Source organism: Curcuma longa, chromosome 16 (assembly GCF_044706935.1).
Source record: "Curcuma longa cultivar G26 ecotype Majalengka, Jawa Barat chromosome 16, ITB_CL_G26_1.1, whole genome shotgun sequence".
NCBI classification, from domain to species: Eukaryota; Viridiplantae; Streptophyta; class Magnoliopsida; order Zingiberales; family Zingiberaceae; genus Curcuma; species Curcuma longa.
In genome coordinates this window covers 560,732-584,728 of record NC_133876.1, presented here as the reverse complement: position 1 = coordinate 584,728, position 23,997 = coordinate 560,732, and the positions used below count along the sequence as shown (strand labels likewise).

The 23,997-nt window shown below is 34.7% G+C and overlaps 1 protein-coding gene across 1 annotated transcript; it reads right to left on the bottom strand.

Moving 5' to 3' along the window:
* Positions 1-3,008: 3,008 nt before the first annotated feature.
* On the bottom strand, positions 3,009-23,760 carry LOC141847774 (NAD-dependent malic enzyme 59 kDa isoform, mitochondrial). The gene is made up of 19 exons (XM_074735859.1): positions 23,585-23,760; positions 22,595-22,691; positions 20,873-20,991; positions 20,614-20,781; positions 14,995-15,123; positions 14,653-14,713; positions 10,945-11,048; positions 10,780-10,863; positions 10,386-10,492; positions 9,550-9,652; positions 7,672-7,785; positions 7,141-7,206; positions 6,874-6,946; positions 6,696-6,782; positions 6,561-6,615; positions 3,862-3,933; positions 3,627-3,689; positions 3,452-3,566; positions 3,009-3,355 (listed from the first exon to the last, which is right to left on the bottom strand). Exons 1-19 carry the CDS (start codon positions 23,702-23,704, stop codon positions 3,287-3,289), a joined length of 1,806 nt encoding a protein of 601 aa, XP_074591960.1. The 5' UTR covers positions 23,705-23,760; the 3' UTR covers positions 3,009-3,286.
* Positions 23,761-23,997: the final 237 nt, after the last annotated feature.

Sequence of the window (23,997 nt, the reverse complement as noted above, 5' to 3'; positions counted from 1 at the left end):
TCATTAATGGTTATATAATGTGCAGAATTGAGAATGTTGGGCATGAGCAAACTTCGAAGGTTTTGAGGAATTCATTTGTGGTGTCTAAGAGTAGGTGTGATTGTTGGGTTGCAAAGGTGCAAACATAGTCCCACATCTAAAACACATGGGAAAGATCATGAGTTTAAAAGGATGGAAAGTATCTCCATTGGAATGAGGCCTTTTGGGGAGAGCCCAAGAACAAAATCATGAGGGCTTAGGCCCAAAGTGAACAATATTATGCTATTGTGGAGATACGAACATCCTTTTGGACCTAACAATTGGTATCAGAGCGAGGCCGCTCTTCACCGGACTAACCGCCGGATGAGCCATGATCCGGATCTAACCATGTGGGTTGAACCTTAAAAACAAAGGAAGTAGGGGCTCCCGTGTTTGAATCAAGAGGACCAGACACCGGGCAGGAAGTCCTAGTAGGTCGGGTAGACCGAGGGGCATGAAGTCCTGGTTGCGGCTGGGCAGGAAGTCCTAGTAGGTCGGGTAGACCGAGGGGCATGAAGTCCTGGTTGCGGCTGGGCAGGAAGTCCTAGTAGGTCGGGTAGACCGAGGGGCATGAAGTCCTGGTTGCGGCTGGGCAGGAAGTCCTAGTAAGTCAGGGTGGACCGAGGGGCATGAAGTCCTGGTGGGTCGAAGATTCAGACATCAAACGGAGGCTTTCTGTTTGAGGGGGGGGGGTCTGTGGTCCTTTGTTTGAGGGGGGGATTGTTGGGTTGCAAAGGTGCAAACATAGTCCCACATCTAAAACACATGGGAAAGATCATGAGTTTAAAAGGATGGAAAGTATCTCCATTGGAATGAGGCCTTTTGGGGAGAGCCCAAGAACAAAACCATGAGGGCTTAGGCCCAAAGTGAACAATATCATGCTATTGTGGAGATACGAACATCCTTTTGGACCTAACAGTGATGATCCAAAGTCCCTTAGTAAGTTTGTGCAAAAAGCTCTCAAGAGTGTGCATATTTCAGAAATGCATATAATGCAATTCATGCTTTGGAATTTAAGTTTGAGGGCACGATGAGGCTCAAAAGACTACAAGGAATCAAGAATGTTGATGGTCGTATAATGTGTAGAATCAAGAATGTTGGGCATGGGCATAGTCCAAAGGTTTTGAGAAAATCCATGTGGTATTTAAGAGTGGTTGTGATGATCCAAAATCCCTCAGTGAGTTTTTGCAAAAAGCCCTCAAGGCTGTGCAAATTTTAGAAACTCATTGAACGCAATCCAAATTCTGGAATTTAGATTTGAGAGTATAGTGAGACTAAGGAGGCTACAAGGAACTCACTAGTCTTGGTTTGGGATGGTTCTGAGTTGTGTAAGGTCATTAGTGAGTTTCGACCAAAACTCGTTAATGGTTGTACAATGTGCAGAATCAAAAATGTTGGGCATGGGTAAACTCTAGAGGTTTTGAGGAATCCATTTGCGGTGTTTGAAAGTAGGTGTATTGATCCCAAGTCCCAAAGTGATTTTGTGTCAAATTTACTAAAAGATGTGTAGATTTCAATAACTCACATGATTCAATTTCTAAGCTCCAGAATTTAAGTTTGAGGGTACAGTGAAACTTAAGAGACTACAAGGAACCTACTAATCCTAATTTGAGTCGGATTTGAGGTGACTAAAATCATCAGTGAGTTTTGATCAAAATTCACTTATAAGCAATGAGACCTCAACCACAAGTAATTAAGGTTTGCATAGGATTAGGAGATTGAAAAGAAAGGAATCATGGTTGATAAATCTCAAACAGAGAAACTCATATTCATCATTGACTTTTCGCTAATAATTCGCTGATGGTAAGAATGCATTGATAATAAGGAGAGTGACAGACTCACAACATGTGATTTTAAATTACACTATTCACCTTTGAAGAAGGTATAACAACTTGATCGTCGACCTTTCGAGATTGTGTAAAATAGTGACTTTGAAGACGAAAGCAACAATCAAAGGAAGAAGGTTGGGAGGCTGTGAAAGTCGCAACTTCTGGAAGAAGTTAATTAGGTGAAACAGTCAAAGGAAATCAGAGTGTGAGGGACATTTAGGGAGCGTTTGGTTTGATCTTTCTCTGTTTTCATTTTCTTATTTTCTAGAAATTATTGTTTGCTTTGTGTTTTCCAATCTCATTCTTTGAAAAATGAGAAGTCATTTTCTAAGAAAATAGAAAATGACAAAATATCATTTTCTACGTACAATGAGAACTACGGCTGACAAATAAAAAATACGAAAACGCGGCTACAGTAACGCCACACGCCTCTAAATTTCTCTCCGACGTCGCAACCTTATCGCTCCTTTTCTCTCCCAACTTAAAGGGTTGCAATTTCGACCCCCAACAACTTAGGCATCTCCGCCTCGGCCTCTAAGAACCTGGTGCCTCCGGTGGGAACCGCGATGTCGACGCTAAAAATCGAACCTTTCTTCTGTTTCCTATAAAGCGAAGAGGAAAGGAGCGACCTTTAAGCATCGAAAGCAACTCTCAGCCTCGGAAGCAATGGAGTTCTCTTTCCCGAATCTAAGTAAAAATGGCTAACCACCGAGTGAGTGGAAGAAAAGTAGGCGAATGAAAAAAAAAATCTCGTTTTTGATATTTGATATTTCAAATATGGCTCGAATGCAAATAATAATAATGATTTAGACATCACATGTTTTCAGCGTGGAAATGTGGTGTGAAAATTAGTAAATACATAAATAGGATGTGCGTTTTGAGTAATACAGAATTTTGGATGCACAATTTAGTATATTTATTGGGTTAGATTTATGTATTATTTTAATTAATAAAATTTTTGACTTAAAAAAAATTAAAGAAAAGGCAGATTTGCTTTGATATAAACAAATTTCTGCAGATTTCTAAATTGATAAATGATTTTAAGAAAAAGTGAAAGGCCCGTGATTTGTGAATTTTACTAGAACTAGTGATTAAACAATGCCCAAACTGATACATCCAATATTCGATGCAGGCATTGTCTGAAAACTGAAGCAGGTTTTAACTATCGACGCTAACAAGCAAGTTAAGCAGAAACAAACATGCACATGATTTGGTGTTTTCCAACTAACCAAACCTGAAACCGTGAATTATTAGAGGGTGGGTTAAAATTTGTTATTCCATTGTGAATAGGAAGTAATGAACATTAAGCACCAGCAAAACTGTTCTATTTGGAAATATTTTTCCGTATAACTAACTAATTAAATTGATCTGGAAGCCAGATGATATCGAGCTCATCGAGTTCATAACATAGACTTCTTCTTCCTTATAACATCGCTTTATTAATCATGAACGAGAGGACCGTAAACAGGGTACCACATATTGCGAGCAACATACTCAGCTGTTTCCTCCTGAAACAATACATGTAAAGGCACTTCCATGATTTCTAGATAACAAGGTAAACGATCAAATTAAGAGTAAAAGACAACTTAAATTTTTTGCAGTACCTTTGACATGTGAGAAAGTTCGTTGATACTCGCGTCACCGTGCCCTTCGGCGAGACCTTCAGCGACAGCCGTGTGTACTACGGCTGCCCCAACTTGTGTTGTAATATGCCTAATACTGGATAAAGATGGTAAGTTAGGAAGATAAATTATAAGGTATCAATATTTTACAGTTTACCTTGAAATAGAAGGGAAGATGATTCCTTTTTGAATATCTTCATCTGTTATGTATGATGCCAGGCTGTTTTAAGAACAATTAAGTTGAGACTTCAGTCAGTAACAGAGATGAACCAAATCCATTTTGCATGGTAAACGCACTTAATTCTAATGATCTCAATCCCTTATCACAACCAATGTGGTAAGGTTTCTTTTTTAAGAAATTGTAAATTTTTTTTAAAAAAGTAATGACTTACCATTCAGCTGCAGCTTGAAGCATCCCATCAGAAATATGTTTAGCGCCAGAAAGAAGAGCTCCTAATCCAATCCTGAAATTTTAATGCCTTCAGTAGCATTAATCTGTACTAATTGTTGAGGGCAAAAAAAGTAGAACAAGGCTCAATTTTAAATATGCCAACTTTAAGAGTATAAACGTTAAAAAATAACAATAGCAATCTGAGGTAAAAATCAGACCAGACAACATAGTTCGACTAGGAAAAAAGGACCTGGTTTCAGATCTAACATGGTTGTCCAATTAGACCAGATCTGAATTAGAACTGATTAATAAAGGGTAGAACTGACCAATTCTATCAAAACCAGCTATCGTTCTCCCATAAATTCCTAAAATACTCATTTATCTACTCTAATATTAGATGGACAAAGGTGTACTTGATCTATAATGGTTAATATAAGTACAAATTTTATAACTAAAATTCAAAAATGTTATAATAGTTATGAAAAACCAGCCAAAGCGGGTTCCAAGCCCGGTTGAAAAAGGATGCGAGTTGTGTGTTAGGTTGCCAATACAGACAAATATTTAATAAATGGATCCATCAAACTATTATGCTAATGCTATGATGTTCCCTATAAGGAACGCGTTGCAGAATCCGACTGTAACGCATTACGGGTTCTCTAAGAAAAGCAAAGTGTTAGCATAACGTATATTGAACTAATTAAAAATATGTATGAGAATGTGATGATAAAAGTGAAGACTTCAGATAGATTAACTGATGCATTCCCCATAAAGATAGGATTACATCAATGATTAACTTTAAGTCTTTATCTTTTTACACTAATCATTGGTGAACTCACTGAACACATTCAAGATATGATACCACGGTCCATGTTATTTGCAGATAATATTATTTTGGTGGATGATACACGTGAATGAGTAAATGCTAACTAAACTTGAATCTTGGCGGAAAATACTAAAAGTGAAAGGTTTTAAGCTTAGTAGAGTAAAAACAAAATATGTGAAATTTAAGTTTAGTAATATTAGACGTAATGAGACAATTGTTAAGATAGGAGATGATAAATTATCTATAATTAAGAGTTTTAAGTATTTAGGATCATTTCTATAAAAACATGGAGGAATCGAGAAAGATGTCTTATATAGAATACAAACGGGATGATTGAAATAGAGAAGAACGTTAAGTGTTTTTTGTGATCGTAAAGTACCTTTAAGACATAAAAGAAAGTTTTACAAAATAACAATTAGACTTGCTATGTTATATGAAGTTGAATGTTGGGCTCTGACTCGAATACATGAGTAAAAGATGAAAGTTGCAGAGATGAGGATGTTTAAATATGTGGACATAAGGATGAACAAGATAAAAAATAAAAATATTAAAGAGAAAATCAAGTTGCACCTATTAAGGAAAACTCAGGGAAATACATTCAAGATGGTACGGACGTGTACATAGACTACCAATAGATGTTGCAATTAGGCAATGTGAAATTATAACAAATGTATACATCAAACAAAGAAGATAAAAAAAGACTTGATTAGCAATAATAAAACGAGATAAAATTTATTTAAATATAAATAATGATATAATAAGGGATAGAGTCCAATGACATAGAAGGATCTATATAGCTGACTCCACCTAGTAAGATAAGACTTGGTTGTTGTTGTTATAATAGTTATGCAATTGGTCCAATTAATCAAAATTGGTCCAACCAATTAACTTATTTGGATCAGTTCTTGGTTTGATATTCATTGCAATCTAAGTGATCCGTTGGTTCAACTACGACCAATGACTCAGAGCTTTCCTAGCTATTTTCGATCTGATTTAACCAACTGCACTGTTAACATGATAGCATAGTGATGAGCTCCTCTATGTAACCTTTACAGCATAAGGCCCTCTTCATGATCTTTCCCTTGTTCGCCAATTGGCTCTATGCATGACTTGCTGGGATCCAACCAATGTCTGACACACTGATCTCTTCCACAGCCTGGAGCTCCACAGGCAGCCGAGGGAGTGAGATAGCTTACTCCCCCTTGCAATCTTCTTTCAATCACCTGCAATCAATCTGAAGCTTCTTTGACTTTGAGTAGGCCTTCCTTGTTACTTCTTCCACATCATCTTGTCTGTTCATCCACCATATCTTCATATAAGCCATCCTATCTCTTTTTCTTTATTTTGTTTATGTTTTGTTCCTTAATACTGCAACAGATCTTCTCTTTTCCTACTTGCATGAACCCGACACTTCTGGTTTTTATTACATTTGAGCTTATCTAGCTCAAATAGTTAATGAATGAGCTAGGTAATGTTGCTAGTGAGCCAATGCAATTATATTGTAATAATCAAATTGCTATGCACATTGCTCTCAGTAGTGGTGTCGCACAGTCCAAGGAGATTCTCATCTTTTATTAGTTTGAATGATCACTTAATTAACATATTCACTAACTATAAGTACTAGAATTGTGTAGATTCATAATAAGCTAATTTTTATAATATTTTTGAACCAACATAAAAAGGAGTGTCGAGGAAAAAATAGTAAACATAGAACAAGACACAATTATAAGTATACCAACTTCAGTGATGTAAATGAATAAGAACAATAATGGTAATCACTTTCAAAGTAGAGGGGTCTACCTAAGGGACAAAACGTAAAAATGCCCCCAATTTTTTTAACTTTAGTGAAACATGAGCAACGTGAAAGAAACTCATACCCAGGAAACAGATACATGTTGTTTGCTTGATTGACATAACCTACTTTCCCATTTCCTGAAACAGGAAAGGAAAAGTTTAGGAACCAAAACTTCACGAAGTACAAATACATAATTTCCATGAAAAATAGTTCTTACCTAAATCTACATTTTCAAAAGGGCTTCCACTAGCAAAAATTATGTTTTCACCAGCATACTTGAATGCATCCTTAGGAGTGCACTCAGCTACAAAATAAAAGGCACGCTTTTAAACATATACAAACAACTACCAGCCAAAAGTAAAGCTAAATGCTGTGTGAAGCTTAATAAAAATTACCATTCTTTGTGGGATTTGACATAGCAAATATTGCAGGGTGACAGGAATCAGAGTGTTGCATGGCCCTAAGCACCTATAGAAAGGTATGGATCAGTTGGATACTAAAGGCAAATTTTTGGATCATATGGTGTAGATGAACCTATGGATATGAACATTTAATTCATTTCATGACAAAGAAGTCCATACTTGATGGCGATCATCACCATGCAACTATAGAATTATATTGTATTAAACCATTGAATGCATTTGTAGGAAAGCTCAGCATACCTCCTCATTGAAGATACCACCAACTCCTGACAATCCTAAAAGCACATGGGGTTTCACTTTTTTGACCTATTATAGATTAGGGATTATCATAAGTATGGAAATTATTGATACCAAGCAGCTATTGTATGTAAATAAAAGGGTTAAGTACTCAAAAAATATTATACTTTCAACCTTTTAGTAATTCAGTCTAACCTTTCATTTTTAAGAAAAAAATCTAAATTATATTTTTTTAAACTTTTCTATCACCAAATGATTTGGATTTGCTTTATATTATTTGGGATGTCATGCTACCCATATATTTGTTATAAAATTGAATTGGATAGGACAATTTGGTTAAAATTGGAAGGCAAGCATATATTTGTTAGCACCTAAAGGTACTGGATATTTTCATTAGTTAACCACCAGAAAAATCAATAAGTTGCAGATTGATAACAAAAACCTAAGAGAATAAAATTACCCCTCAAAAAAATTACGAAGCATCATGTATCTAATCTAATCCAGTCTACAAGATGAGTTCCAATGAATACTTACTACTTCTAGTAGGCTAGCACCTTCTTTAAGTCCTTCGACTTCCTCTGGACCATAGCCACGAGCAAATGGAGCAGCTGCAGGATCAATTCCTTTCCTATCCTTTGTAATAAGACCCTGCATATAATAATTTAAGATAGACCTGTTAGATTTACAAGTGGCCATATAAAAAAGCCAAACTTTGGCCAATAAATTTTTAATGTGTAAAGAATATTTCAGTTCATACAATCTGAAGACTGAACAACTACATCTAAACTAATTGGTGGCTTCCTTGCATCACATTTATGGAGTAGAACAAAATAATCTCAGAGTGAGAAAAAGCCAAACAAATAAGTGAGGAAAGTCTTACCCAACGGAAAATATCGTAAAAAGCTTGGGTGAAAATAATTAAAACATGTACAGATATTTAAGATAATTTGGTTCATATCTATGGTAAAAGTTTATGCAGAACAGCCACTGCATGTAGGCAGCTAAGCGTTAGTGAAGTTTTAGCAATAATAGTGATCTTGTTGACAAGATAAAAAAAAAAAGTAAGGAAAGAAAGTCAATTCAACCCAGTGAATTCTTATTGGACTTGTTTGTATCAAGCTGTATTGCCCAATACAGAACCCTATTTTGATTCATGCACTGACTAGTTTAACTGCAAGGGATGAGTTCATTTGACCACTTTAATCTCCTTTCGACCTCTTTTGCATCTGCTTGTAATTGACATCTGATGGCAAGAATTTAACTTCTTGATGGTGACACACAAACACACTGCTAGACAAAGCAGTTTGCATGCCATGAATAAGATCTCACATGCTAGATGTCAGCGCCCATGGATAAATGGAAAATTTTCTTAATCTGCCAACAAAATATACCATGGGACTGCAACTCTAATAATTGATGACACCACTCCAGTTGCAATAAAATCAATATGTAACCTATGTTATTAATAGAGACAGTATATTAAATTTGCATCAAACCATACTAGTGTAAAATGTACAAGTACATCATGATTCCCTAAAGCACAAACATATGTGACATACCCTTCCAGTAGTCCAGTACCGGATATCATGAATGTATTTGAGTTATGATTCTAAAGATGTAAAATAGCTTTAGACAATCTCAACACAAAGTCCATTCTCATACTGCACGAAATTCATTTTATTAGTCGTAAGAGCTGCTCCCAGTAACATAATGTTAATTAACTTAGTAAAGAGGTTCCTACTAACAAGATAGGTTATATTCTCTCCCTTTTATTCAAATCTGAGGGAAATAGACTGAAGAGACAAATCGACTAAACTAATAAATTCTAGTTAATGAAGATGAATCAAATATTGTGGAATTGACATTAGCGGACTGAGCTGGTTCAAATTGGTGGAAGAAACTGGAGCTGACCAATGTTTTGAGTCAATAAGATTGGCATGAGATCTTATCAGTTCAAACAAAAAACAAAGTTTGCACAAGATTAAGATTTGATCACTTGATGAAATCATATTAACAAAGTTCTCAACAAACTTTGAAACCAATTTACATAAGATACAAGTTCTAAAAGAGACAAATTTTAAGTAATTTAAACTGCATCTCGTGTTTGGGAACCCAGAATGATATTAATTTCTCGCAGCCTGTTTCTGCTGAACTCTCATTGAACTATCATGTTGGATACATTGTTTAACTAATTCACTATATGTATGATAGTAATCTTGCATCAAAAAAGGGTGTGAAATTTCTTATGTCTAATTGCTTGGTGATATTTGTTGAATCCACCTTTTGGAACATGGAATTCCAATTGCCACACTTCTATTACTCCAAACAAAATAACACAAAACTAACTCAATTGAATATATTTCAAATTTCATGCAAGTTGGATGTTCTGAGGCATATAGAAGAGAACCAGACATCTTTGTCAATCAGCCAGAATTGATTTCCATCAGAAGGTTCATCGTTTCCCGACATTCTAGAAATAGCCTTTTTAGCCATGTTGAGGACACCTATTCCTGCACTGAATATCACAAAAAATATTCACAATCACAAAACAAATAACAAATGCTTCAGAAACAAAATTGGGGGATTTCCCTAATAAGGATTTCAATGTTAAAAATGCACCAACAAGATTCCCATGTTTGAAAATGACCTAGAAGAGCCCCTAGGTAATATTTCCCTAATATCACTTAGAAGCTTTTTCGGATCCATCTAAATGATGATCATGTGAGGGTCCAGCTACGTCATTTACAAAACTAGACACTTGTTTGGGAATTCTTCAGATTTTGTTCCCTATTAGGTCACTTTCCCTACACTAATTAAAGCATAATCCCACTAACAATAGGTAGATGCATTCTGTGTAACTCATAAAGTTTTAGACTGGGCAGGTTGCAGGTTGAATCAGAACCATGTTTTACCAAATTCATACTAAAAATTTGGCATACGGATGCTTACAACAGAACAATATGGACATGGATCTACCTGCTCACCCATATGCATCTACTATAGGATGCAAGGAAATCTACTATAGAATGCATCTACTCATAAAGTTTCATTAGTCGAGGCATTTTATATATACAACTAATACTGATGGAACAGGATATTCACAAAAAAAAAAAAAAATCGAGCACATAATATGTGCGCATCTCAGCATATGCTTATTATGTTAATTGAAATGATTAGGAATTGTATTCATGAATTTTGGTGGATTTTATTTGTAACAACAAAGGCAGCAATCATAGATTTAGTATTACCTTCCAGCTCCTGCCACAACAATCTTCTGCTTCATGAAATCATTTAGAGATTTCCCTTGTGCTCTCACAGCTCCAAGCAATCCAGCTAGTGCAACACCAGCAGTTCCCTGATGAAGAAGAGCATTTGCCACAAAAAAGAAGAAGAAAAAAAAAAAGAAGAAAGCCTTCTAAAATACATCTTTTAGGGTCTGTTTATTTGGATGGAAAGTCAAGAGGGGCAGAGAAAGATCACAAATTACATATGGAACTCTACATCTTTTGTTTCATTTCCCCTCCCCCTTATTTTTCATTCAAGTTAATGAAACTTTATTGTGATAAACAAAACCAACATTTCATAAAACACGAGAGATGTCCTCAAGGAAGTGAAAGACATGGTGGAGCCAGAGAAATAAACCTGGATATCATCATTGAACATACAAAATTTTTCACGATATCGCTGAAGAGTTTCGAATGCCCACTTCATTTGGAAATCCTCAAACTGAAACAATAAAAACTCATCATGCGACAAAGCAACCATATTATCATGCATTAGTTATAAATATCATCTGACCATTTAAACCTGAATGACTGCCTTTGGCCATCGTGCAAATGCTGCTTCCATAAATTCATCGACGATAGACAAATATTCATCTCCTTCTAGTCTTGGTTGTCGTAATCCTAAATCTTAAAAGAGATTTTAGATGTCAAATAGGTTATACATACATACATCAATGGATGTGCTTTTTGTGATACATAAATGGATAGAACAATTGATAGAGCAACACAGGAGAATCCACATATTGTCACTACCATGCGGCTATGGACAAGCACAGATATTAATAGATATCTAACTTCTCATTCTATTTGGACCAACAAAATGTGAGACTAAACTACTGACTCTAACATTATATTTATAATTGTTTGCTAATGTAGGTATAGGCAGTTTACAATATCTAATTCTTGATAAAGGAAATTAGTAGAGAAATGTAGAAGTTAATGAAAGTTCTATGCTTTTATTAGATGAAGTGATCCCTTTCCATTCCCTCTTTGGCAACACCTAGACATTATATTTATAATTGTTTTCTAAAGTAGGTATGAGCAGTATAAAGTATCCAGTTCTTGAAAAAGGATATTAGTAGAGAACAGTAGAAGCTGATGCAAGTTCTATGTTTTTACTAGATGAAGTGATCCCCTTCCATTCCCACCTTGGCAGTCACCTAGACTGCTTTTTAGTGTCCCCATGTTCTTTCTTCCTTCCCTCCCCACTTGTACTAAAATCTTGTTACCTACATATTAGTGTACTCTGCAGCACAAAATGGTGTGAAAATCATTTGTGCGAAAATCATGGCATCAAGTCTGAGTTGGACAAGCAAGGTCCAACACTAAGTCTCCACACCGGCAAAAAAGGCTAGCAAGAAAAAAAATGGAGGTCTTGGTAGCTTTCCAGGGCCTCTAAAGTGTACGGCATGTGGTCTTACCTCTCCTCTTACTCTTTCTTCATTCCTTTTTGTTCAGCACCTGATGGGTGAAACACCATGTGCTAGCATACCATATGTTATCTGACACTAGAACCATGTCCTTTGGGCAACCACTAAAATCTTGACACTTAGGGAGATTTTAAACCTTGCTTCCCATCATATTTTAACCATCTCACAAGACATTCTTAATCTCTCATTGTTAATATGCACCACCCTCATCGACGCAGGTAGTTTTAAAGGTGATTGCATTTCTCTCACCATTTGTTGCTGCTACCATCCTATGCAAGTCTTGTTCATATTTGATTTAATGCTTGATTACCTGATTTAGTGTTTACAGTATTTACAGGTTGAAAAAATATTAATTTCTAATATTTTCTCCTCTTAAAGGCCAATACTATAAAATTTTCTCCTTTCTTAAATCTTAAATTAAATCTTGACCCCCTCACTTTTATCAGCTAAGCCATGTTTAATGGTTAATTATTCTCTGTGGATTGCAAGTTTACAGAATGCATTAGTTCTCCTGCCAATGTTTCTATGATTCTATCTTATGCTAGATGTGAGAACTTAAGCATAAATATGAGACTTTTATTGATTGATTTTCCTCTTATTTACCTTAAAGAGAAAATACCAGTATCCTAATTTTTTTCTTTAAAAATCAACTAAATTGCTTCCCTCCATCTTTGCAAACTCCATGTTCTTGCATATCATCAGTTTGAGAAGAAAAGACATTATCTTCAGCGAACAAATCAATGTCTTCACTCTAGAGAATTGTGTCATTAAAGACAATCAAATGAGCACAAGTGTTGCATCATAGTTGACAGCTACATCAAAACATATTATTTTGCCTACTGATTGGCACATGAAACATCCCACCACCACTAAATTCGTCGTTCGAGTCGTCTGTGAGCACTATAATGGCACAAGGTCACAAGATCATGGGTAGAGGAGAAGAGACCTAAATCTAAGTAAACCTAAAGTCTAACGGGTGAAGGGCACAACTAGTTGCAGTAGTCCACATTGGCAAAGGAGACAATGGCCGAAGGTGGTTGAAGGGGATTTCATGAGCTCTCCGAGGTTGATTCGACTAAGGTGGAATGACAAAGGTCTGATAGAGTTTGGCAACCGCAATTTCTTCATTTCACGATTAATTCTAGAATGGAAGAAATAATTAATCGCCAATGTAACATATATTTATATACAAGTGTGGCCATCAATAAGTATTTATGGTACAATTCTTTCAATTCAACTTGGCAACGGATGAGTTTCAATTTCAGCCTTATAAAAGTATGCATAGGTTAGGTTAATAAATTATTATATAATTTATAAAGATTAATTAAGATTATGTTAATTAATTTTTTATAAATTATATAACAATTTAATTAATTTTTGTTAGTAATACAAGTCAACTATCAATAAACTAAAAATAAATAATCAATTATAAGTATCACTAAATTATAATTATAATTAAATAATTATACTACAAATAAATTTTAAATTATTAAGTAAATAATTAATTACAATAAAATAGTTAACTCAGATTGTGGTAATAACAAGAATCTTGGATTCCCAGTGTGTAGGATTAAGCTTGGATTGGTTGGGACTCAAGTTGGACTAGAAAAGGGGTGAACAGGTGCTTCTTCACATAACTAAACCTGAATCAGCATTTCCTGCAGAAAACTGGTAAGGTTCAATGGAAATAAAAGATGGTTCATTGATAAAGTAGGGATTTTTTTATAGGTTCAGCAATATCGCACCTTTTCTTCTCTTCTTTTATCCAGATCACAAGCCCAGCCCTTCATCACATGATGTCTCCTACTCTTCCCATCCATGAGCCTACCACCTCCAACATTTTTCCACAGTTTAATCTCCCATCCATAGTGAGAATCTCTGAGTTTGGGCAGCTATCTCCATGATAAGCTTCCTCCATCTCTTATTATTCCTCTTTCTCCTTCCTTTTTTCTTCCTCATGCACCTCACCATGGAAAGCTTCCTCCATCTCTTATTATTCCTCTTTCTCATACCTTTTTTCTTCCTCATGCACCTCTACTCTTCCTCACTTGACATTTGAGTAAACAAATGGGTCTCCTCAAGCGCATTTTTTATACACATACCCACTCTATGTCGTGTCAAATGGCAACATAGGTATAGGGGCACAAATTCCACAGAGCCCCCTCCATAGGTGATCTTATAGGGGAAATTTCATCATACTAACACCAATACCAAAGTTCCACTAGCACAAATCCCAAAGTTTCTCTCATACTGCATTTGAAAACCCCAATGTATGAATGTACTGAACTACAATATATGGTACACAGTGGTTTTATGTAATTATATATTACAGTTATATCATATTACCACAGTTTTGAATTTTACAATACATTGTGGTTCTATATGCAGTTTTAGAACTAAAAATTTCAAAATTATGAATAAACAAAATTGACACTGTAGTATATGACTAAAAACTACACTATACCATGTATTACAGTTTACTACATTTGTATACTGTGATTTTTCACATTCAGTAGAATAAAAACTTTTGGATTTGTACAAGTGGAGGTTTAGGATGTAGTGTTTACATGAGGCAATCCCTTCCATAAGATCACCTATGGAGGAGGCTCCATAGAATTTGTCTCCTAGCTACAACACAGAGTTTCATTGAGTCCAAGAGGTAGTCCAAGTATCATAGATAATCAGTAAAAAAGATGAAGAGTTTGAGTCTGACAGAAAAAAAAATGAGGGAAGACAGTTACATCTTTCGAAACTTCAGACATACTAGGGAAAAGATGAAATATATTCACAAATATACGCACAAAGCTTATCTTCAAGAAGTTTCTGATTATTGGTCCCAACATCCAGCATAACAGGTAGAATCTGCCATGTTGATAAAGAATGATATGTCAATCATTTGACTATGGAATTAAAAAGAAAGCATATTAGGCACCATTACTGGAATAGATAAAAGACAAACTGTCATTTTCATAACTAGAAAAGATAACATAATTAATGCAAGGAATAGATAAACTGTCATTGTCATTTGTCATAGCTAGAAAAGAAATAGAACTTAACCATCTCTCTCATATATAAGAAAGCACCAACCCTGAAAGGCACCATTAACTCAATATTAAATGTTTATGAGATGAAAAAAGACTAACCCTCTGTGGATTGATTCCAGCAGCTGCAACATAAATGTCAAGTTTTCCTATAGGAATTCCAATACCCTGAACTCCAAGATCACCAAGACCAAGAATCCGACTTCCATCAGTCACTACTATCATGTCTACCTAAAATAAATAAGATAATCACATTGTAAGCCACAATGAAACATGTTTTCCTAAATTTGCCTAACATTTACCAAAAGTTAAAGATCTATAAGAAAAAAGGAAGAATAGAAACAGGTTTTATAAACCAAATGCAGAAAGGAATATTAATGCATGTATTTCATTACCCAATGGGTAAAATTGGTGCATAGTCTAGAACTTTGATATTCAAACTTCGGCTCCCAACTTAATACCACCCTACAATATGTACTTCTTTTCCTTTCAATCAAAATGTATTGTATTCATTATAAAAGTGTGAGCTTAAGTAACTAAAATATAAAATGTGTATCGTTCCAAGTGATTCTTTAGCTATTATAAGCATTACATTATGCACCACATTTCATTAAACTATTCAATTTCATCGACGAACTGGCCCATCTACACAAGTTGCCTTTAGGGCAAGTTCTGCAGTGGATGCACAAGAAGTCATCAGATCATAGATAGATAAACATAGTGACTTAGCAGGAGACATTTTTGATCAACTTGGTTTGAGCCCACTGGTCATGGCATCATGCAGAATCATCTTGTCATTTAGATCACTTATCATCTTCCTTTGTTTCTTACAGATATGACTACTTGGTGATGCAAATTTGGAATTTCATTTAGTTTAATTAGCTGTTTAATTTGATTATTTGGTAATCTCTCCAATTTAGGAGGGAATATTGGTATTAAGGTTATTCGGTAGTATTTTTGTCCAAGTGGTACACAATTGGTTTCATAAGTTGTCGAATATATTAGGTAAATGGGTATTTCTTATCCATTTGTTTTATTTTATTTTCCAAGTTTAGTTGCATTGAAGCCTTTAACAGGAACCCAACTCCCCTTTGAATTAGTAATATCTTCTTCTCGTGAAACTTGGTTTCAGGGTCAAAGACAGGTGGTTCAGTTTTATACTCCTCGCCCTCTTTCCTCTCTATACATGTTCCAATACCCCTAGGATATGTTGTCCATCATTCGATGCAAACCAAATATAAGCCCTACTGTCTGGCTCCCTCCTCTCACTTGAACTACATGATATACATTAGTCTCTACTGCAAATTTCTTCCCATAGTTTTCAGTCGCCTCTTACATGCCTTATTTTCTCCAATGTGACACACTACTTCCTAATCGACAATATCGCCCCATGGTCTGACTCCATGACCTCTTTCTATGCCCGCACAACCAACACAATGTCTTTGGTGCATCTCAGCTCGCCTAATGCGCCCATCCAACGTTCTCCATCATCTCCACCCATCTTCTTACTTCAAACACATGATGTCAAGTAGACGTGACACACAAGTTCCTAATGCCAACTCTAACGCCACTAAAGCTGCTCCGACTCAATCTCCACGTTGCCTTTTTATTGGCATTGCTTCCTAGCTTGAGCTTTAATTGCAACCCGCTACCCGGAACCTTAACCAAGTCCGAACTAGACTCGGCCAGGAACCTAAACAAGGTCAATAGGTCGATTACCTGTAAACCCGATTAGATGTGCTAGAATAATAATCGGCCCATCCCTAGACAAGGTGGAACCATAATCGACCCGTTTAAGGACGGGTTAATTACAATTCTACCTAAAATTATTCATGAACTAGTGGTTCATGCAAGTTTTTTAAAGTTGAATGTTGGAACCAACGGTTAACCGACAATTCCAACTGTTGGAAGTGATTTTTTTCTGAACATATTAGATTATTTGATTATTTTTTGATCAATAGTTATGATCAACTACCATCATTCCCCACACTTTATAAATAGGCTACTCCATTTCATTGTTTTTACATCAACATCTCTAATCTTGTCTCTGAATTCTCAAATCTCGATTATTTTCAACTTCAAGTCTTTAATTCAAATGGAAGGAAGTTCATCTCGGTTTCATAGCCGAGAAGCAAAAAATAATGAAACTTCCGAGGCTTGAAATACTCCATCTCTAAAATCATATATTTTTATTAAATATTTTGACAAAATCACTCTTCTCTCTGGAGAAATGTGTGTAAAATGTAAGTATTATAGCGCATCTTATAAATTTCAATTAGGTGACGGTTATGGATCATTGAAGGGACACGTTGAAACTAAACACCTAATCGAGTTTAGAGTTGATTGTTCTCAAACACAATTATCCAAATTTTCATCGACTAGTGAAAGTATCTATTCTAGTATTCTAATATTAAATTAAGAGAATCATTAGCTAGATTTATTTATGTAGAATATATTTTCTTTAGTTTTGGTTCTAAATGCATATTTGAGAATTTTTTTAAAGGATCCATTGTACGATCACTTAACCCAACTGCTTACCATGTTTCCCGAACCATACTCACTCGTACAATTAAAAAATTAGTAAAATAAGATAAAACATTTTAATTGAAGAATTTAATAAATTAAATAATAAGGTATTTTTAAGTTCAGATATTTAGAGTAACCATTGGCAAAGTCATTCCCATATATGGGAATGACTTGCCATTGGATTTACAACTCTTAGTTAACCCAAAAATGTTTACTAGCATATCGAGTGTTTGATGAAGCACACACACCTCACAACATATCTCAATTGATATGTTTAATTTAGAAGAATATAGATTAACTTTTAAAATATTTCAATATCATTGGATAATACTAAATCTAATACTGCAAGTATTCAAGAAGTTAAAATTATATGTCAACTTGCTACTAATTGTTTATATTTACATATTCGATATGTATGTCATGTTTTAAATCTATACGTCTAAGATGGATTAAATACTTTAGAAAATTAAATTAGACTAATTAAAATTGTTATTTCTTATTTGTGGTCACATTGTAATGGAATAAGATCTTAAAAATTTCCACATGATGTACTAATGCATTTAATTCAACATATAAATTATTATAAGATTTATTTCGATATAGAGAATTATTGTGTTCATTTTTTACACAAAATGCTAATAAGACCAAAGTATATTTATTTTCACACCAATAGAATATACGTAGAGCATTTGTAAAATTTTAAAAATATTTAATGTTGTACCTGAACAATTATCTTACTTCTCATTTAGCTACAATGAATTTTTATGATGCAACTTTGATTTTGAATGAATATATCACGAATTAAATTTTATCTCTCTGCATGTTAGCAATGAAGACAAAATGAGAAAAATATTTTTATCATATTCCTGATATTGATTTAGTTGCATTTGTTTTAAATCATAAACTTAAATTAGATGTTTTGCTTGAAATGTTAGTTATGTATTATAATATTTTAATATCATTTAAAGTTTCTTCTTCTCTTGACCCTACTTTTATTATACAAAATACTAGAAAGAATTTATATGATATTTAAAAAATTATAATTTAAAATACGAATTAGAAAGTAATGTCGTTGAAACACACAGTACTAGTACTACTTTACCGTTGCGCCAAGACTCCCCTTCAATCCTCAAGTTCTAGACAGTAAGAATTATTTTATGACTTCTTTAGATTCCAGTGAAATAGATAGTGAGTCGGATTTTGATATTTTATGATGGTGGTCGTAGAAGATCCAAAGTTATCTCATCCTTTCTATCATAGCAAAGGAGATTTTAAATTGTCCTGTGTTTAAAACAAACATTTAGATTCGAAAGTAATATCTTAGATGAAAAAGGATATATTTTATCTCCCTACTCTTTTGAAGCCTAAGCATTACTTGAAGATTGGACAAGAGCTGCAAAAAAATATAAGGAATGCAACTTTCAAAGGGCGAGGTAGACGATTTTGATACTAAAGGAACTACCACTACGAGAACGAAAGTAGAAGTGAGTAAACAATCTCACTTCTTAAGATAATAAAGGTAAAAATGTAAATAAACTACGTGTGTTTGATTCCCATATATACTAAGGGGATATGTAAGCAACTTAAATAAGTTCAAGCCTTTTTTATTTTAAATATTTTTTAAAATTGAAATATAAATAATATTCTTGAATCATCGCAAACCATGAAGCGAACTACAATTGCCAATTCCGAATCATGAATCGTTCGCCTTTAAAGGTTAAGGGTTGAGATTTTTCACCCTATCGAATCGGCAATTCCAAACAATCGATTCAGAACCGTGGTTGGGTCTAGCATCGACACTTCCTTAACCACAAAAGTTGAGAGGACAAGCTCATGTCCTTGACGATACCATCATCAGATCTATTCTTCTCCCACGAGGATGACCACACACACAATAAAAGTGATATTATTACAATTCATATGCATCAAGTGTACCACTCGGCGGGCCTAGATCATGCGAGGCAATACACTTTAAGGATAAAGGATAGCCCGATGCACGAAGCTCCCGCCAATGCAGGGTCCCAGGGAATGGTCTATTGTACGCAGGCTTATCCTGCTTTGCAAGAGACTATTTCCAAGAATCGAACTCGTGACCTCCAGGTCACACAGCAGCAGCTTTACCATTGCGTCAAGGATAACTAGTAATTTTAATCTTTAATTGAACCCTTTAACTTATATAGACCTAATTGTGAATTAAAAATGTTATCCAAGACTAATATAATCATTAAGAGATTAATATTACTATCACTTGATATCTGCATGCCAAAATGTTTGTTGCACTTTCAGTCATGCTTGGATGCACTTTATTTGGGCGCAAAGGTGTATAGTCATATTCAACTTTGACCATTTCTGCTTAGAGAAGCTTCTTCACCATTGGAAGGAAACACTATGACTCTCGAACTGTCGAATTTGTGGTGATTCTCAATACCTAGCTAATATGTTTCTTCAAGTTGAGGATGCAAAAGTCTCTTTGATTATGATCCAGTCAAGTCTTTGATTGTGTACAAGTTGAGGTTCAATTTCAGTATTTGACTAGAACAATACTATTTTGGCATCATATCGATATTTCAATGTAAGGAACCAATGGAAAATAGGAGGAAGAAGATGAAAAAGAAAATAAGACAACTATATATTAAGTTCAAACTTGAATTTTGTGTAGCATTTAGAATGGTATAGTTTTGACATTGTCTTATATGAACATAAGCTAAGAAAAATAAGATTATCTCAATTTATCTTGACTTGTGTTAAATATGTCAAAGGGTGTCAAATGTTGGCATGACACAATATTTGTCAACATGATTGACATGTCAGGAGACATTGTTTGTGTTGTATCAAATTTCGATAACTACAATTTCAATATTAGTCTAAAATTAATAAACAAAAGTAAGCCTTGATTATGGAATTTCATGATGGCAACTATCACTTCAAATCTTACATCATAAGTAGTACTAGCTATCCACTTTCTTTTATAACACTCTTCTAATAAAATCTTATAACTTGGAATTGGTGGGCTAGTTTTTGTTCCATCTCATAAGGATCCATAACTATTTCAAAATTCTTCAATTAAACTCTGAACCAACAATTCTAGCTCTCCAATTCTGAGTTATCTATATGATAAAACCTAACTCAAAAATCATTCTTGTCCACATCCTATGACTATTTGTTGGTGATTCCTTCGTGAGTATGTATATATACCTGCTTAGAAGGCCAATTATGAATCATGGACATCATCTCTCCTTTGTCCTTTGCACTGAAATACATGCCACGTGGCCGTCTATATAAGCCTCCATAATTTTCACACACCAAACCCACAGTTGGAGTGTAAACAATTGGAGCAAAGTCCTTTATGTTGTCAATGAGAACCTGAAGAGAGAAGAATATCAAAAGTTTCATCAGAATTGTCTATAAACATCATTGAAACATCTAAGAGGCATCTGTAACCCAACAAGCCCACCCTGTAGTATAGTGTCTCATTTCTATCATGCAGTCTATTCAGTATCCGCCACTTTGCTAGAGATACAGTAGTTTCTTTTTCACCTCTGGTATTATGCTCCAGCGAATGATATGAGTCCACTGAGAAAGAGGAGGTAAGAACCCAGAAGAAATATTAAAACAAAATAATATATAGAAGAAAATTAGAAACAAATTACAGACCACATATATCAAATGGGTGAGTGAAATTCATGCATGATAGATGTGAAATAAAGCCTTCAGATGCATGAAGATAACCATGATGGTTAGTAGTTTGGGATAAATAATATGTATAGGTTTCTCAATTTAGTTAAGCTTGATATCTGTGGTATTATTCTATAAAAGAAAATAAGAAATGTTATTCTTCTTAATTAAAAATAATGAACAATTAAGAATTTCATGCTCAAGGATAAACTTACTCTAGTACATTTGTTCACAATGAGAAAAGTAAAGTACAAGTGCAATAAAGGCTGCATTGGAGTTCAATCCATTTGGCATCATAGTTTCAATAATTAAGAAAATGAACTTCTAGTATTTTAAAAAAAAAACAAATGTAAATTGTAATGTCTTGATAGTGCTGTATGATTCTTATCCATACTAGAGAAAAGTTCTCTTACTAACTAATAGCCAAAAAGATTAAGGTCATGTTTGGTTGGATAAACATTTTCACTATCCATTTTGGAAAATAGAAACCAAAGAATCTAAAACTTATTTGTATTGCTAATTAATATTGAAATTAGTGTTCTTTTCTTTTCAATTTCACTAGGAATTTAAAAACACAATAGCAACCCATCTTCCATTAATCAAGCTGGAATGCTTTGGCTTTTGTTTCCAGTTTAACTGGTCGAACATGCCAATCTAGTCCAGTTTTTGATAGCACTGCTATATGATAGCTTCATCTGGTATCTAAACTACAATATATCTGAAACTTCATATTGCATGTACACAAATAAGGACTAGTATTGACAAAATATACAATAGATTATTTATACTAGAAGAATGTCCCAGTTCTAGATAAATTTATTGATCAAACAGTCATCTAAAAGTGAAAAAGAAAGACCAAATGAAGAGAGCCCAGATTAGTAAAAGTATCCAGTCAAACCAATAGAAAACATCAGTTTAATGCAGATAGCTTTCAATAGTTTAGAAATATTATCGTACTAGCCCTAATTATGTTGCATTGCAACAAGTTGTTCAGGAAGGTTAGAATAAGTTAATCAGCTTTTCATAAATGTTGAACTTACTATAGAAAACTTGCTGCATTATGCAGAAAAGACACTTATTGAATTGCATTTTACAGTAATTATCTTATAGATTTTCAAAGAACAAAATATTATATAAAATAAATGTTGCATAATATATTTAATAAGTAACTTGTATCATACATAAACTTCTAAGTGCATAATAAAAGGTGTTAGGCTTCAATTAGTTCAATAGAATTCACCTTATTAGCCTCAAGAAGTTTACCTAAACACATGCATGATTAGGTAGACAAGCAAATAAGCAATAGTTTTAAATCAGGAAACTTCTGATGCAGAAGATATGCACCGGCCTGACAAAGTATGTTTACACAATTTAGGCAACCAAAATAAGCTATATGAAATGTAAAGCAAAAACTGTTATGTGCAGAAATATATGTATAATCAACAACAAAATCTCCACATAATTGAACATGCCCAGGCTACAAAAAATTCCTTTGACTCACTAAAACGCTGATGTTGTTGCTCAAATGATATAACACGAGGAGGAAGAAGACCACGAAGCCCAAGACGATCTCTTTCAGTCAAAGGAAAAGCAGTATCCTGACCAAAATAAATTTCAAATGTGATGAGGGAAATGTGTTGCATAAAGATCATTTCAATTTCATTGTCAAAATGCATGGAACTTAAGCAAAGAGACATTGTAAAAGGAAAAAGATCATTCTTCTGATTTTTTTAGTGCATAAGGACATTGAACTGCTTAGAAGTACCAAAGAAAAATAGAACTTTGTATACATCATGGTGAAAAACAACAAAATTAACACCCAAATCAATGGTATCTTAAGATATTTCAGAAAAAGTATATAAGTCAATAAACTAGAAATGAAATATATATTAAGAAAAAAAAAAAGAACACATGAGTAAAGAGACATTGTAAAAGGATATTCCATACTTCACATTTTTTGATGCATCAACATTGAACTGCTTTGAAGGATGAAAGAAAAAGTTAATTTTGAATACATCATCGTGGAAATGACAAAGTTAGCACCGAGATCGACGGAATGTTAAAGATATTGTACAAAAGAATGTCAATGAACCAGGACTGAGATATAAATAAAAAATATACATCCTTGAGAGAAAATTCCATTGTGTGCCACTAAGGCTCAACTGGATTCCTTTGTGATTGACTAGTTCGTCGCAAATGATACATAAATCAGCATTTATAATCTCTTCAAATACAATCACATAAAATATAATCCCCACCAAAACCGAAGGCCTCAGTTCAACAGTCTCATTAATCCTTAACCTGCTAATGTAAAGCAGTTTCATGATCTCCGACAAACAAAATGTCCCACAAACCAATAAGGGAGAGGGAAAAAAAAAGATAAATTTCCTGAGAAAAGGGATTCACAAGCCCAACGACCCATCCAATCCGAAAGAGATCTCCAGGAAAGCAGAAACAGGATCCCATAGGAGGAGCCGGAGGCCGACCGTACCTTATTGAACCATGGATCATGGAGTATGTCGGTGCCCCGCTTGCTGACGATGCAAGGGCCGGGGATCGACATCCGCCGCGCCTGGCGTAGGCTCCAGGCCACTCGCGCGAGCTTCCACATTACGATCCTTCGACGACGGATCTCCGCGGTCTCCTTCCCCTCCTCCCCTTTCCTTCTTTGACCTCTCCCGATGAGTGACGAGCGCAGTCTTGCGGATATTTATCTGCATCAAAAAATAGCAATTTCACGTGCGCAAGCGGCGGAGCAGGATAAGCCAGAGACTTGCGGGTAGGTTAACGCTATTCGCCAATAATAGAAGTTGTTTATAACGGTCCGCGAGGCATCATACGCAGGGAATAAAATTGATGCGGAGAATTGAACGAGGACATAAACGTGGGCGTTCCTAATTGGTG

What these genes read in the sequence shown, in the direction of transcription:
- LOC141847774 (XM_074735859.1), bottom strand. Translation starts at nt 23,704, where the DNA reads ATGTGGAAGCTCGCGCGAGTGGCCTGGAGCCTACGCCAGGCGCGGCGG. An exon ending in GCAACAACATCAGCGTTTTA is followed by an intron (nt 20,992 to 22,594) that starts GTGAGTCAAAGG and finishes CCTCTTTCTCAG; the next exon opens with TGGACTCATATCATTCGCTG. An exon ending in CTTCAAGCTGCAGCTGAATG is followed by an intron (nt 3,690 to 3,861) that starts GTAAGTCATTAC and finishes TTCTTAAAACAG; the next exon opens with CCTGGCATCATACATAACAG.